The sequence below is a fragment of the Emydura macquarii genome, unplaced genomic scaffold (genome assembly GCF_026122565.2).
Source record: "Emydura macquarii macquarii isolate MOO-44397 ecotype Brisbane River unplaced genomic scaffold, CSIRO-AGI_Emac_v2 contig_1390, whole genome shotgun sequence".
Taxonomy (NCBI): domain Eukaryota; kingdom Metazoa; phylum Chordata; order Testudines; family Chelidae; genus Emydura; species Emydura macquarii.
The window spans coordinates 11,032,664-11,048,357 of record NW_027131527.1 but is presented as its reverse complement, the minus strand read 5'-3'; the positions used below and the strand labels follow the sequence as shown (position 1 = coordinate 11,048,357).

At 40.8% G+C, this 15,694-nt stretch overlaps 1 protein-coding gene across 7 annotated transcripts in view; it reads left to right on the top strand.

The window, feature by feature from the left end:
- HERC4 (HECT and RLD domain containing E3 ubiquitin protein ligase 4) overlaps positions 1 to 15,694 on the top strand; it is a 96,474-nt gene that overhangs the window by 49,413 nt on the left and 31,367 nt on the right. For all 7 annotated transcript variants that reach the window (XR_010920659.1, XR_010920658.1, XM_067552612.1 and 4 more), the window contains exons 16-17: positions 4,392 to 4,511; positions 14,147 to 14,245. Coding sequence is in view for 5 of the 7 variants with exons in the window: in XM_067552612.1 (XP_067408713.1) it covers positions 4,392 to 4,511; positions 14,147 to 14,245 (219 nt within the window). In the remaining 2 variants the exon portion in view is untranslated. The remainder of the gene's footprint in view (positions 1 to 4,391; positions 4,512 to 14,146; positions 14,246 to 15,694) is intronic.

Genomic DNA, 15,694 nt, shown 5'->3' with positions numbered 1-15,694 from the left:
TAAATGGAGTATTAGCATTGAAACTTAATAGTTAGTGACAATGAAGTTCTGAATGTTGACAAAAATAATTTAAATAATTTGGAATCCTTATGTTGTGCACATTGTAAGCCTATGTAATTGCATTGTCTTATTAGCTACCATATCTTTCCTTCCCTCTTCCTTTCTGTAATTCATTACTCTCTCATTGCATTTTGTCTTTATATGCTCTTTGGGGCCAGGGACCATATCTATTTAGATGTGTGTGTACAACACTTAGCATATTGGGGCCTTGATGCTGTTTGGGCCTTTGAGCACTATGTATATTTAATAATGATTAAAAAAGATAAAATCATGAAATATTCTGGGACTTCAGTGCATGAGATTTGATATAGAGAGCCCCCATGAATCTTTAATTTCAAATATTATTAGTGGAGAGACCTACTTTTGAGGTGTGCCTGTGCGCTGCATGAAGCCTGGAAACTTTCCAGAAAATTTTTGACTCTTGGGTCAGTGCAGACTTTGTCTCTAGCTGTGAACCATTCTAGGTAAGGTTATATATGGAGACATGACACTTGCCCATCCTTGATTCCTTCTAGCTGCCAAAGAAACAAGTATGAACTCCCTCAGGTCTCTTGACTTTCAACTCATCTGTCTCTTTCTGCTTTTTATCGTCCTTTTTAAGACTATTTTTTGCTTAATATTTAATTGAACACAGAGATTAATGTTTTACATAAATACTTAGGCAGATAAATGTTTCTTCCTTAGAAATTGTCTTGTTTACTCACCAAGTTGAGTTAATTTTCTGCTGTATTGACAGAACTTTGGAATAAGACTTCATTTAAGGGCCACCCTTTTTTGGGGGACAAGATGTCCATTGCAGATCCCCCTTGTGTAAAACCGTTGTTGCCTGCTGAAAAAATATTTACTTAGCAGAAATTCCATCTGTATGACGTTCACTATCCAGGCCTGCAGGAGCTGTGAATTTTCATTGATGTCCATGATAGTAGAGGCTCTTAAAACTTCCAGTATAAATGGAGAGTTGGAGCTGTGTCTAGATCTTCTAAGTTCTGATACTGGGGCATATCGAAGTCCAGTTATCAGCGGGTCTGAGAAGCCAAAGATAGCATTGGTCTTAGCACCAAAGCATCTTTTCTAGGTATCAAGAGACTGAGAAGAGGAGATGGCAAAGTCCCGTGTTTTTCCTGAGAGCAGCAATTCCAGCATGAATTGACACCAGTTGATGGAACTGTAATGCTATAGTAAAGCTTCCTGTTCTTGGGGCTCCTAGTTCAGAGGGAAAAGTCTTTATTCCCAGTTGAGAAGGTTAAGCCAAGCCCTCTTTCCTGGTACCAAGAAAAAGCTAATCTTCTCCAATGAGGCTACCTTTCCTGGTTAGTCTGTGTTCTACAGAGATACATGGAGGACTACATTCACTCCTTCCCATTACAGGCTTCATCATCTGTTCAGCTGAGTAGAAGCCCATCCTCAAACATTCCCCCATCCAGGTCAGATCTCAGGGTTTCTGGAGTCTGCTTTGTTGCCATGTGAGATGGAGGCTCACTTTGGGGATGCTTGGTTTCCTGTTTCTCATAATAGACCTACCTTCAGAGAAGGGAGGTGGTGTTGCCTAGTGGATAGAGGATGGGACTTGGGGAAACCTGGGTTCTATTCTTGCCTCTGCCACCAGCCTGCTGGGTGACCTTCGGTAAATCATATCACCTCTCTGTACCTCAGTTTTCCCATCTGTAAAATTGTAAAGTACTTTGAGATCTGCTGATGAAAAGTATTATGTAAAAGCAAGGTGGTATTTGTTGTGGAGTAAGGGAGTACAGGAGTGGAGATGACTTTCTAGTGTTCTTGTATCATCACATTCACCTGAAACGTTAACCTTGAAACCTGCTGAGGCATCTGTCCTTGTTCCACCAATGGTTGATGCATAATATACACAAAAGGAAGAGAATGTCTATAAGAAAGATGAAATATATGGAAGATGTTAAGAAAAAAACATCTGTGTCTTCACCAGAAGATTTTAAACCATTCCAAGACCTTTTCTTCAGAATATCAGATTTTTTGGGTTTTGAGCTTCCATTATTCATGGGAGTTGTAGATTGGTTTGACATGCTGGAATAGTCAGTGCAGACTGCAAATTGATTAGTCCCTGGCAGAATTGATTGGACCTTTATCATTGGCACTAGATTCTATCCTATTAAATTCTTGGAAGGCAGACCTATTGTACTAGGCACCCCCTCATATAATTTGATTCTACCCTTCTCCCCCGTCTTTTACCCCACACTTAAATCGATTTGGGAAAGCAGTTGTACAGTCATTGTTTAGTTACTCTTGTCAAACTCACTTTTTTAGAGAATGGTTAATGCTTGTCAAACTCCCAATGATAACAATATTCAAAGAAGAAACATGGAAGCAACTGCTCTAACTGGGATTTCTTTGAGTGGATGGTCAGTAGACAGTGCTCACTGTCCATTGCTGCCATGCCTTCTTTTATAACATCACCTAAAATGTTCTATAGCTTCAAAAGGAAGTCTGCACAGCCCCCTGTAGCCAAAGTGTGTATTTGTTCTCACAATCTATTAAAACTTTAAGGCCAATACACCTTTTTTTTTTTTTTTTTTTTTTTTTCCCTGTCTTCATAAGCCTTTGGATCTGACCAGATCTACAGTTTTTCCTTGATTCTTAGATGATCAGTTACCTTTAATCAACACAGTGTTATGTCCCTTATGAGAACCATATCTCCTATTATACTCTGAAACCCCCAGAATCAATCCAGTTCTGGAAATATTTTACACCCTCAGTTCATGCTTTTTGCTGTTACATTACTGTTCTTTGTGATATAAGTGCAGTTTTAAAAAATGGTAGTTTATGCTGCTGTACTGCCCTTTGCTGCTTCATAGGAAATTGCACGTCACAGAGCAAGACTCTGCAGGGCATTAATTGGAATGGCAGACTAATGTTCAGGACAGCATATCTGAAATCTTTACAACTGTGCTATCCCTGTTTTTATTTCTATAATAGGAATATTACACACACATGCCTTTAGTGGTCGCTTTAGATCTCTTCTGATATGTATTGTCTGCAGTTGTCTGCCTGTCCTTCTGTTGCATTGCTGTATTATAGTGGTTTTACTTCAGCGCACAGAAAATGGAAGGAATGGCAATAGAATTTGGTCTTTTGAAAGCAATTATATGAATTCTTGCAATATTTTAATCTTCTACATTCATGTCTTTGTGGGGTGTGTGTGTGTGTGTGTTCCTAGTTATACTGTAAGTAAAATAATGTTTTTGTAACCAGATATTATCATCCTCTCCATTTGATACTTTAATTTAGCTTGGTTACAATAAACTTAGTTATATTGTATCTACACAGCAATTTCCCTCCTCCCCCATAAGCTAGCCACCCAGCAGCCAAGGTTGGCATCCACACCTACCATGGTTCTTACTTGTGTTTGTATCAGGAAGTTCTGGAAAAATCTGGGCAGCTATCTCATATTGGCTCAATAGGAGATACATTACACAGGAATAGGTAGGGCAGTATATTTTGGTTTGTCCTGTTATACCCAAACCTGGAAGGAAGAAATATCAGGTATTCTGGTTACAAAGACAAGATTGGGGAATTCTGCCTTTAAAAGTAATAATTTGTCTGCTTTTAGGAAGAAAACCATGTGCCAACATGTACAACTAACAAGGGAGACTCATAGTTAACTGCCTATGTCTATGGTTAAGTTTGTGTGTTGATAAATGCTATTCAAAGCAACTGTTTCATTAATTGGTTACTAAGTAGGTTAAAATTGTACTGTATTCAGGACCTTATAACAATACAAAAATCATACTTGAAGGGAGAGTTTTCTGCACCCCACTCCCTCCACTGCTTTTCCATAGGTTTAGAATTCTTTAGTGGTAACTACCTGTTTGGTCACAAGTGATATTCTTGCATATTCTTTTGTAACTGAAAATGAAGATTTTAAATTTTAAAGTCCTCGATCCTGGGACTTTTAAATGAGCAAAAATGAGATGGCCACCCAGAATATGGTTTCTAGTGGATCTCACAAGGCTTAATTCACTCAAGTCTACAGTAATTTTAAAATAACACTGTACAGTATGTGACTATATGCTGCAGCTATCCCTGTTCCTTTTATTCTTGCCATTTACATGGGATTTTTGAATAATCTGCATTTCAGCCTCCAGTGTGTCCTTTCGTCTGTTCTTGTAGGTATTGGACACCTTTAATGTTTACTCTGTTGAGAAGGAAAACCTCTTTCTTAGTTTTTGTTTGGTCAGCTTAAATTGTTGGTTTTTTTAAAAGCCTTTTTATGTTAAACATTAGAGACTGAGCAAACTTTTTGTAGCAAGTAATGATGAAAAATAAAATAAAAATTAAACAATCACACCTTTCTTCAGGTAAATGAGAGAGGAGGACAAATTATACAGTATGACAAGTTTTACATTCACGAAATACAAGACTTGATAGACATCAGAAATGATTACATCAACTGGATCCAGCAGCAGGCATATGGAATGGTGAGTTTCCCATTTCTTTGTGTTTTCTTTTAAAATATGACTGTAACTTCCCTTTAGTCTCTGGGTACCTCTTGTTCTTCATAAAAATGCCTTTGCAGGTCTATGGTGGCAGAATGGTGATTGTGCTGTTAAGGAATGAAAATGAACAACCTTAATTTTATGTTAATGAAATTTTAGTATAGATCCATTACTGGTCTGGTGTCTCATCTGCCACAAGGGCTTTCAAAATCTGCTAATCAAGCAATTACTCAAACACATTTCAAAAGGTAGTTTTAATGAAGAACCAACATAGAATGGGGTTATTTCGAATGGAGGTCTGCAGAGATTTGCACAAGGCCTGACACTATTCAATATCTTCATCAGTAATCTGTAAGTAAATATAGAATCATTGCTAATTTACAATTTGTGGATACCACAGAGATTGGTGGAGTAGTAAATAATAATGAAGGCAAGGCAGTCACATCAGAGTGATCAGGATCACTTGGTAAATTTGGCAAACAAAATGTGCTTTAATACAGTCAAAGGCAAGGTCATCTTGGAACAAAGAATGCAGGCCATATCTACAGAATAGGGAACTGTGTCCTGGAAAGCAGTGATTCTTAAAAATGATTAAGGTGGCATAGTGGGCAAGCAACTGAATATGAGCTCCCAGTTCAACACTGTGGCAAAAAGGGCTAAGGCAGTCCTTGAATGTATAAACAGGAGGGTAGTGAGTAGGAATAGGGCGATGACTTTTATCTCTGTATGTAGCATTGATGAGGCAGATATCTACTTCAGGTGTTTGCATTTTTTAAAATAATACAGCAAGTTGGAGAGGGTGCAGAAAAGAAACCATAACAATTATTTGAGGGCTGGGAAAAAATGCCTTGCAGTTAAGACTTAATGGGCTCAACATATTTATACAACCAGAGAGAAGTGAGAGGTAACTTGATTATGGTGTATAAGTACCTTCACAGAGGCAAAATACCAGATACAGAAAACCTCAGAGTTATGAACACCACAATTACGAACTGACCAGTCAACCACATACCTCATTTGGAACCAGAAGTACACAATCAAGCAGCTGCAGAGGGGGGGGGGGAAAGCAAATACAGACTCTGGGTATGTACACACTGATGGTGGCAAATTCACTGCCGTCAGATCAATCTATCCGGATTGATTGAGCTGAAGTGAAGACTTATTAAACCTTATTAAACTTATTAAAACCTTCTCTCACAGTGTGTAGGTTTTTTATTACCTGACAGTTGAACCTAAAACCGTAAGTCTCTTTGTTCTTTATAATTGTTACTTTTCTTGTTAGAACTTTGGGGCACAACTGTTTGTTCAGTTTCTTAGGAAAGTTTGAAAAAAGGTCAGTTGATGTTCTGATGAAAGATTACATTTTGTCCATCACTTATCATTTTTTTGTACAAACTGTGTTTGAGATGAAGACATGCATTCCAAGGAAGTGAGTTCTGTTCTTGTCATCTTGAGCCAGTAAGTGAGGGGGACATGTCTTTTATATTATGCTTTTAGAAAATCCTAATGGCCTGTTGTTCACTTTGTTCCCGCTTTCATCCTTTGGAGCAGTGTCCAAATTAAAACTGTTCCTTAGTACTGATATTCTTACCAAAGAAATCATTGATGGTTCTTTCAATGCAAGGAATTATTCTGTCATCACTTCTAATGTGGCTCTTATGCGCTTACTGCTATTTCCAGCATCTGCATTAATGTTAGGGAGTTCTCCATGGTACAGTGCCTAATACAGTGGGGCCCCAGTTCATGACTAGGGCTCCTAGGCACTATGGTAATACAAGTAAATAACAGGTGCTTTTTTATTTAGGTCAGTGTCCAAAGTCTGGCTCATTGATGGATGGACTGAATCCATTTCAGGTCATCCTCCCTGACCATTCTTTCATTCTTGTGTCAATCTTTTAAGGTACTTTGTGGGAAAAGTTTCAGTACTGACACCTAGGCTATGTCTACACTGCCGAGGGAAGTCGACTTACTTTAAGTCGACATTCAGCAGCCGATTTTTAGAAATCGCAGCAGCGTGTATACACATGCTATTTGTGCAGGTCTCCTATGTTTACACTGACCAGCCTTAATTCGAATTGCAAAGCAGTGCAATGTGGGTAGCTATCCCATAGTGCAACTAGCCACAGTGGCTGTTGGAATGAGTGTCTTCGTCCCATGATACAACGCTGCTTCCCCCTCCCTTCTTCCCCCCACCAAACAAACAGGAAAAGTATTTTTGTGCCGTTTTTTTACTCCCTGTGATCGCCATTGCTGCAGAGACATGGAGCCAGCTCAACTCTGCACTATAATTGAGAGCATGACAATACATTGCAGCATATCATCGATTATTTTCTAAATAGAGCAAGAATCCTAAGTACAGTCAACACAGATGCCACCGAGGCTGCCCTGCTACAAGCCATCGAGGAGACAATTCCCGATTGCTGCAGGCTGTAACAAGTCTCTCTGCAGTCCATGGAGCGCCAGTTCTGGTGCAGGGAAACAAGCACAGACTGGTGTGACTGCATTGTTATGTGGTTGTGGGATGATGATCAGTGGCTGCAAAACTTTAGGATGCGAAAGGCAACTTTCCTTGAACTGTGCTCGGAGCTGGCACCATCCCTGTGAACACTCGCTTGAGACAAACTATGACAGTGGAGAAGAGAGTTGCCATCACTCTGTGGAAGCTGGCAACCCCTGACTGTTACCGCTTGGTTGGGAATCAATTCGGAGTCGGTAAATCTACAGTGGGCAGTGCCATAAATAGACTTCTGCTACGAAGGCTAGTGACTTTGGGAAATGTGCAGGACATAGTGGAGGGGTTTGCCACGATGGGGTTCCCAAACTGCAAGGGGGCCATTGATGAGACGCACGTCCCTATCTTACCGCCTGCCCACCTAGCAACCGAGTACATAAACTGCAAGGGGTACTTTTCCATGGTCCTGCAGGGGCTTGTGGATCACAGGGGTCATTTCACTGACATCTATGTGGGGTGGTCTGGGAAGGTGCATGACGTGCGCGTATTTCGTAATTCGGGGCTGTTCTCTAAGATGCAGGTGGGCACTTTCTTCCCTGACCAAAAAATTCACATCGGGGATGTGGAAATGCCAATTTCCTGGGGGATCCTGCTTACCCTTTTCTCCCTTGGCTAATGAAGCCCTACACGATCACCTTGACAGTGACAAGCAATGTTTTAATAAGAGATTAAGCAGTTGCAGACTGGTTGTAGAATGTGCCTTTGGGCGTTTAAAGGGTAGATGAAGGAGTCTCCTCACTAGGCTGGAGATGATTGAGAAGTACCTCCCTTCTGTGATATCTGCTTGCTGTGTTCTTCATAATGTGTGTGAAGTGAAGGGTGAGAGGTTCCCCCAGGGTTGGGCTGTGGCGGCAGAAAGACCGGCCCCCAATTATGAGCAGCTAGATGCCAGCACTATGCTGGGATCGAACTGCGGAACGCTTTGCATTAGGGAAGCTTTTAAAAAACCAGGTTCTGCAATGAGATGCAGGACTGATTTCTGTTCCTCTATGTTGTTTGCTTTGGTGACATCCCCCCTCCCCCAATATCTGTGTCCACCAAATCCCTCCTGAACAAGATACAATTTAATAAAGAAACGTGTTGAAATGATGCAAAACTTTTTTTCTTAACATTCAAGTCATGGGGGAAGGGGGAAGTGTTCATTCACTGTCTCAAGGGGCAGGGTGGTAGCTTGCTGGCCAGCTGTTAGTGTGGCTGCCACTGCTTTCTGCTCACTTCCACTGGGGTGGAGGCGAGCACGTACTGCAGCCTGGACAATCTCCTTCAAGACCTCTTGGGGGCAGAGGAGGGGGAGGGCGGCAAAGCCCTTGGTTGAGGAGCATTATGGAGGGGCTGTAGCGGGACTTTATCCTGCCTCCACTCCTCCTGAAGCTCCACAAGCCGCTGGAACATGTTTGCCTGGTCCTGCATGATTGGCAGCATTTCCTGTGTGGTACTGCGATCATGCTCCATCATTTCTTGGCGACTCTCCCTGTCCATGTCCATGTTCTGGGACAAGGTCAGCCTCCATGCTCTTTGCTCTGTCTCTGTGGCAACTGAGGCTTTCATGAGCTCGACAAACATGTCATCTCTTGGGGTCCCCCCCCCTTTCTAATCTGAGATAGTCTTTCTGCAGCATTTCTTGAGGGTCAGTCCAATGCCAAGGTGTCTACAGATTGAAAGAAAAATAACAAGGTAGCCACTGTTAGCATAGTGAAGAAAATGATATAACTGTAACAATGTAGAAAATGATCCCCTGATACAATGTAGACAATAATCACCATGCAGTGCACAGGGCGCAAACAGAGCCTCATTCCATTCCTGACGTCCCAGAAGGGTCTGCTTGCTGTGTCATTACAGAGAGGATCTGAGGACAGCGTGGTGGTGGTGGGGAAACTCTGCTGGTCTTTTAAACCCTTACAGAGAGGAACTGTGGAGAGCGTGTGGGGCAGGGGAGTTTATGTTTAAAACACAGATTTGCTGGATGCAGCGGGGTACCAGTAGTGTTCTGCCATGATGCAGGTCCCTTGATTGCAGCGAAGTATCCTACCATGGAGGGAGGAACAAGGCAGCCCTCCCCTGAAAAGTTTTGTGAAGGATAGCAGATTACTTACATTAAAGTTTCTGTGAGATATCAACTGATGATATACGTAGCATTTCTCATCACATAAATCAACTGTTCCTTGGATTACCACACAGTACAGTCACCGAAACACCTGAAATCCCCTTCATGCCACCCCAGCTAATGTAAAAGGACAGAAATGCTAAGAAGAAAGAAAACTCACCAGATGTGCCTTCCCCGGGATCATTTGTGCTGTCCTGTGTGCTGCTGGACTGCTCGGGGGTCAGGAATATGTCCTGACTTTCTGAGAGAATGGACACGCCACTCTCCTGCACCCTGCTCTCCTCAGCCTCCTCCTCGTCCACAGATCCTCATCATTGACCATGGACTGTGGTCTTGCGGAGGTATCAATGCTGAGGGGCGGCACCATGGTGGAATCGCCACCGAGAATTGCATGCACCTCATCATAGAAGCGGCATGTTTTGTGCAAGGAGCCAGAACAGCTGTTAGCTTCCCTGGCTTTCTGATACGACTGACACAGCTCCTTGATCTTCACATGGCACTGCTGAGCATCCCTCATGTGTTCCTTCTCCTGTGTGCCCTGGGATATCTTCCCATAAATGTCCAGATTCCTTTTGCTGGCTCTGAGTTGAGCCAGAACGGACTCCTTACCCCACAGCCCGATGAGATCTAAGACCTCTGGTCAACTCCATGCTGGAGCGCATTTGGGCTTTGCAGTAGCCATGCGGAGAACAGTGACAATGCCTTCTCCACGCTGGCAGCACAGGAAATGAAAATTCAAATCTTCCCAGGGCTTGCGGGGAGGGGACTTTTCCTGGTAGCATGACCACTGAGCAGCACAGCGTGACTGTCTAGAGCGGTCAAAATGGGGCATTGTGTGATACATTCCAGAGGTCAATAAATTCGATTTAAGTGATGTGTCTGCACTGACACTAAATCGATTCAACAAATTCAATTTAGGTGCTACACCACTTGCAGAAGCGGTCTTATTAAGTAGATTTTCCAGGCACCTTAATTCGAATTAACAGTGGTGCCAGTGTAGACACAGGTGTAAATAGGTCGATATAAGTGACTTTAAGTTGACCTAAGTCTCCAGTGTAGACCAGGCCCTAGTAAATTATTTCTCTTATTGGTAGCTGAAGAACTTCAACTCTAAAGAAGGTAATATAGTAAAGACTGTACTGGTTTCCTTAAAAGTTGATAGCCGCCCCTCACCCCCCATTCTGTATAATCTCAACTCTTTGGGATCTGCTTTGTATTTATCAGATGAGTATGTTCTGATCCTGGTCTCTTCACCCAATATATGTATCTGTATTCTAGAGCTCATTGCAGGGTGCATTTTTTGTCACCCTTTTGTCCAATTTAGTTAAAACCTCTTCATTGGTGGATGCGTTCTTTCTTTTTGGCTCTACAGAGGTTTTCTGGTCAAACTTTTGTTAGCCCTCGGCATAAGAGTCATGCTTTTGTGATGGTTTGCTTTTGTTAGGTTTACAGGATTATATATTTTGCTGCTATAGCTTTAATTGGTTTCTGGGCTGAAATACTGTATGAAAAGTTGAAAACCCTACAGGTACATTCATTGTTGAGATCTTGAATATGAATTTCAGTGGAAAGAAGAGGCATCGTGTTATGATTGTTTTCCTTTGGGTTTGTCAGTCAGGTGGTCCATAACATGATCTTTGTCCTTTTTCTTTCCCTAAACCATAGAGGACCTGATTCTAGAATGTTGTTTCAAGAGGACATTTTTTCTTTGGCACGGAGTTATTTGCCATGATATTCCATTGAGCTACATACCTGATGTGACCCATCCATGCCCAGGGTAGCCCACCTGAAAATGCCAAGGTCAGAGCAGGCTGCAAAAGGGAAAGTAGATTCTCCCAAACTGGTGGCTAACACTACAGTAAATTCATCAACTGGTCGCAAACAGTGCTTTTGATCCCCCACACTGCTTTATCAAGAAGCTAAAAACAAGAAGCTACACAGCCTCCTTATTGCATTTCAGTCTCAGGCTCCCAGTCAGCCACTAGGTCCAGTAAAAAAAGAAGTTATTCAAAACTCTATTCCCTTTATCAAAATGATCTCCTGACCCCAAAGGGTCAGCCACATTGTCAGATCAATACAAGTTTAGATCTTACCCAAAATACCATTCAGTCAGCCAATCCTTTAATAGCTAAAACTAAGATTTATTATAAAATGAAAGAAACAAACAATAAGAGAAATGTTAAATGGTCAAAGCAATCAGATACATACAAATGACTGTAAAGTCCATATATATCAGATTCTCAGTAGAATTGTGGAGCCTGCAGGCTTGTCTAGTCCCTCTGATGTACATCCAGTATCTGGATGGGTCTCAGTCTTTTGTTTCACAGCTTCAGTTGCAAATGTGTTGATCCAGAGGCAGGAAGCAGGGATAAAGACAACATGGGATGGAGCAGTTGCCTTTTATGTCCCTTTGCCATGCGGCTTGTGGAAATTCATAGAAACAAGATAGAGTCCAGGTCACTCAGTCAAATCCTGGTGACTCATAAGGTGCCCCAGGATTCTTTCCCTGGGTTCATTGAGTTCCTTTAATGGGCTTATTGCACTGCCATCCTGTCTGGTGTTGACCAGAAGCACAGCGCACGTTGAAATACAGATAGATCAAACATATCCATAATTTACAAAACAAATATGACTCATACACATAAACAATATCATCATACTTAGCAAATTATAACCGTTCTAATGGTAACTGACATGGCATATCCTGTATGAATTATTGTAATTTTTCAGTATTGATATTTATCCTTAATCCAGACAGTGTCAAACCTGGCAAGCTCTGGCAGAGCAATTCAGTCACATACTGGATGAACTTTAAAACACAATCCTTCATCTGGAAGCACTTTCCTTCTAGTCTAGCAGTTTCCAGCAGTGTGGTCCACGTGGAAAAGAAAAATAATATCCTCACCAAGGAAATGTACAATTTCAAATAAAACAAGTAGCATGTGGTGGTCCGCGAAATGTTTGGAGGTTGAAAAGGGGTCCACACACTCGAGAAGGTTGGGAACCTCTGCTCTAGTCAATATTCTAGTTCTGGGATCTACTTTGGTTAATCAGCTAGCTTTGGGAATAAAACCTTTTGTATGTACGTTGTCTTGTTTATTTCAGTTCTTCTTAGCTAAAATCTGATTGTAATATTCTTTTGTTAGACTTTAATTGGAAGTTTTAGTAGTCTTCCAGAATTCATTAGTACAGATGTTTTTCACTCTTCCAGTGACGGGAGTGCTGTCTTCTTAAAAATATCTTCTGGTAGTTCACTTGAAACAGAATGAAATGAACACAAATAGCATATCCTATCACAGCTTCTATTTGGGAATTGTCGGGTCCTTAGGCTCTGTTCCAAGTCATTGGAAGAGCTCCGTCAATGCCAGCCTTCAACCATGAGGTAGAGATGAGTTGAAAAAGACCATTACAGTCTAATAATAAACTACTAATATAAAGAGTTGTTTTAAAAGCAGTTGGGATTTTGTTTAAAGGATGTTACTGTAGTCGAGTGATTAGGGAAAAAACAATATGTGCTATGTGTACACAGAGCTCCACAAATGTGCGCTTTTGCATGCATTACATTTGGAGAACTTGCAGGTAACCTAGTGTTTAGGGAAGGTACAGTGTGGGGTATTTATGTGCATGAAATAAACACCTTTGTAGTTATCATTTTGGCCATTAACTTTTATAAGTGAGGGATGCAGACATCCTGGTCCCTTGAGATTTTTTTAAACTTCTTGGTGCTGTCAGTTTAAATTTATTTTCCATTTTCTGCTCTTGGGAAATGTCTGTCTTTGCGTTCAACAGGGGGTGTCAGGGAAACATGCATGAAAGAGAGAGAATTTGTGTTCCATCAACATATTCCTCTTGTATCAATTCCCCTGAAAGTCCATCCAAAAAGTTGCACATTTTCTCTTAATATTTGTATACAATACAATAGTAACAGATTATGGAATGGATGATTTATCTAAACTCATGTTCCATCTTTTGCATCTTGAAAATTTCAACGTTATATTATACTTTGTTGCATTCAACATAACATACTATTACAACTTGAGAAATGAGAAGCAGCAAAAAGCTTGTGGTTTTGGGGTTTTGTTTTGTTTTTTTGCATAAAGACTTAGTAGGCAGGTAAGCATTATATGTAGAATGGCAGCATTTAAAAATTTGATAACACTATTGTTAATGTAACACTTGTATTACATTTCCCATCACTTAGCATTTATTATATTAGTGCCATCCAGCCAAGAAAACTTTATTGTTGCATTGCTTTGTAAAGACCCCGGATATAGTGAATTAATTCTAAATGCACAGTTTTATGGGGTTTATTTGCTTCTCTAATAATACAGTTTTAAAAAACACTGTAGCTAAATATTTGTGCTGGTTCAGAGAAGAAGAATTAATGCAGACACTAATGCTGCTTTTTATTCTTAATGATTGCTACCTTTGTGCATTGCTGTCATAGGACATCAACCATGGATTAACTGAGGTAAGATTGGCTGTAATCTGGCTTCCTTTTCAGTATAAGTAAATCAGAAATTTGATTAAAATCTAGTTCTATAAGGATTAATTTTAGCGTATTAGATGTAAGTAAACCTTTAAATTAGTGTGAGTGTAATTAGAAAAATGGCTCCAGAAAAATGTCCTGCTATGTTAGCTGATCATGTTGGATATAGAAGTAATTGATGGAGCATAAATATAAAACATTCTTAAAACTGTGAGCACTGCAAGATCAAAATAGGATCTGTAAACCAAAACACTTTTTGATCTCGCACCTATATCAATAATAAACATTTAGAAGTAACCCAACAGTTTTGTTGATGAAGCATAAGATAATTAAAAAATCCACTCCCTTTCTCACAGCAATATTGACCCTGCACGGACAACAAATAAAATCTTTTGTTAGCAAAGAAGAGAGAGAGTACCATTTTTACAATCCTGGTTTTTTCTGACTATTATCACACTTTATAAGTACCATATGATAACTCTGTGCACTAATATTTTACTTTTTGGTTCTAGCTAACAGATATTCCAGTTACAATTTGCACATACCCTTTTGTGTTTGATGCTCAGGCAAAGACTACACTCTTGCAAACAGATGCTGTCTTGCAAATGCAGGTAAAATATTATTTCACTCCTTCCAAACATTACAGTTCTAAAAAATATTCAAAAAGGATTAAAATCTGTCTAGTGGTTTGCAGTCTAGTTTTTTTCTTCCTATTTTTGTACAATTAACTTGCATGATATAAATTTGGGATATTTTATTTTTCTCTCCCATTTTAATGTTTTGAATCTAGTTGAAATCGTATAATTTGGTAATCCGTGTAAATTGTTAGTGTAGCAATTTCTCTTTTCACTAGCTAGGTGGTACTTGTTTACCTGCCAACTGATTACTTATCTCAAATTGTAATAGGTATGGTCTTACCTACATCTGTAATGCAGTGGGAGAACGCTGAGGCTTGAAAATAGTTTTAAATGGACCTTTGTGGGAAGGTGGGACTGAATTTCTTATTCTGGAAAAATTGTTGCAATTTAGAGATTTCATTTTTAATATTAATCATCGTTGGTTCTTTCCCTGTTTGCTGCCATCAAATTACATACTTGCTATTTTTAATTATTTCAGTTTTGCCTTCATATGGATAACACTAATTCATAAATATAACGGTTTATATCTCTAAGCATGAGCTATGCTTACCTAATCATGTCAGTTATGCATTGGACATCCTTGTTCCTTCTTTTGTTTCTATCTGAGCAACACTGAAACGTGAGCCAGTAGTTCTGAAGTGATGAACTATTGCTATGTTCAACAATTGCAATTCTGTGAATAGTGTCCCTATGGGTGCTCCACAGTAGGTGTGTCTGTGTCCCTGCGCTGCTGATCAGAGAACTTTGGTATTAGTCTGTCCTGCCCATACATTCACTACTCCTTACCTGCCACAAAGCTAGCCACCATGCCCAAGCACTCCCTCCTCAGTTCCAGTCTCCTCTGATGGCACTGAAGCTATCTAAATCTGGTATCTGGGGCACATAGAAATATAGAAGATCCGCCCCAGGGAAGGCTCCGTCGGAATGGTCATCAATATCGGTACCACCGACAATACACCAGGCACTGACAATCCCTGCTATCAGGTCCGCATCTCTGACACTGTTAGTACAAGCCTCTCGGTATCAATGCCCTCCACGCCGACATTTCCAGTGCATGACAGATCTTTTGGTAACTGACGCACCAGATTCTCCTCTGCTCAGCATTGGGGTCCCAGTATCGAGTTCTCCTGGAGCTCTTGGCTCACTGATGACCTCCTACCAAGCATTGCCCTTTTCATCATTGGAATCAGGAAGTGAACAAGAGGACCTAGCTTCCCAATGCCCTTCTTACTGATTATATGGAGCCCAGTGCCACTATGGATACTGGGCAGACCACCCCTCTGATCCACAGCCTTCCTGGTCTGGACAACTGTTGGATCAACCACCAGGCCTTTTCCCACTGCAGTGGCTGTACTGGGCCCCCTGGCAGCGCCAACAGCAACAGGCCTTCCATTACTTCTATCAACAGCCAAGGAAGTACCC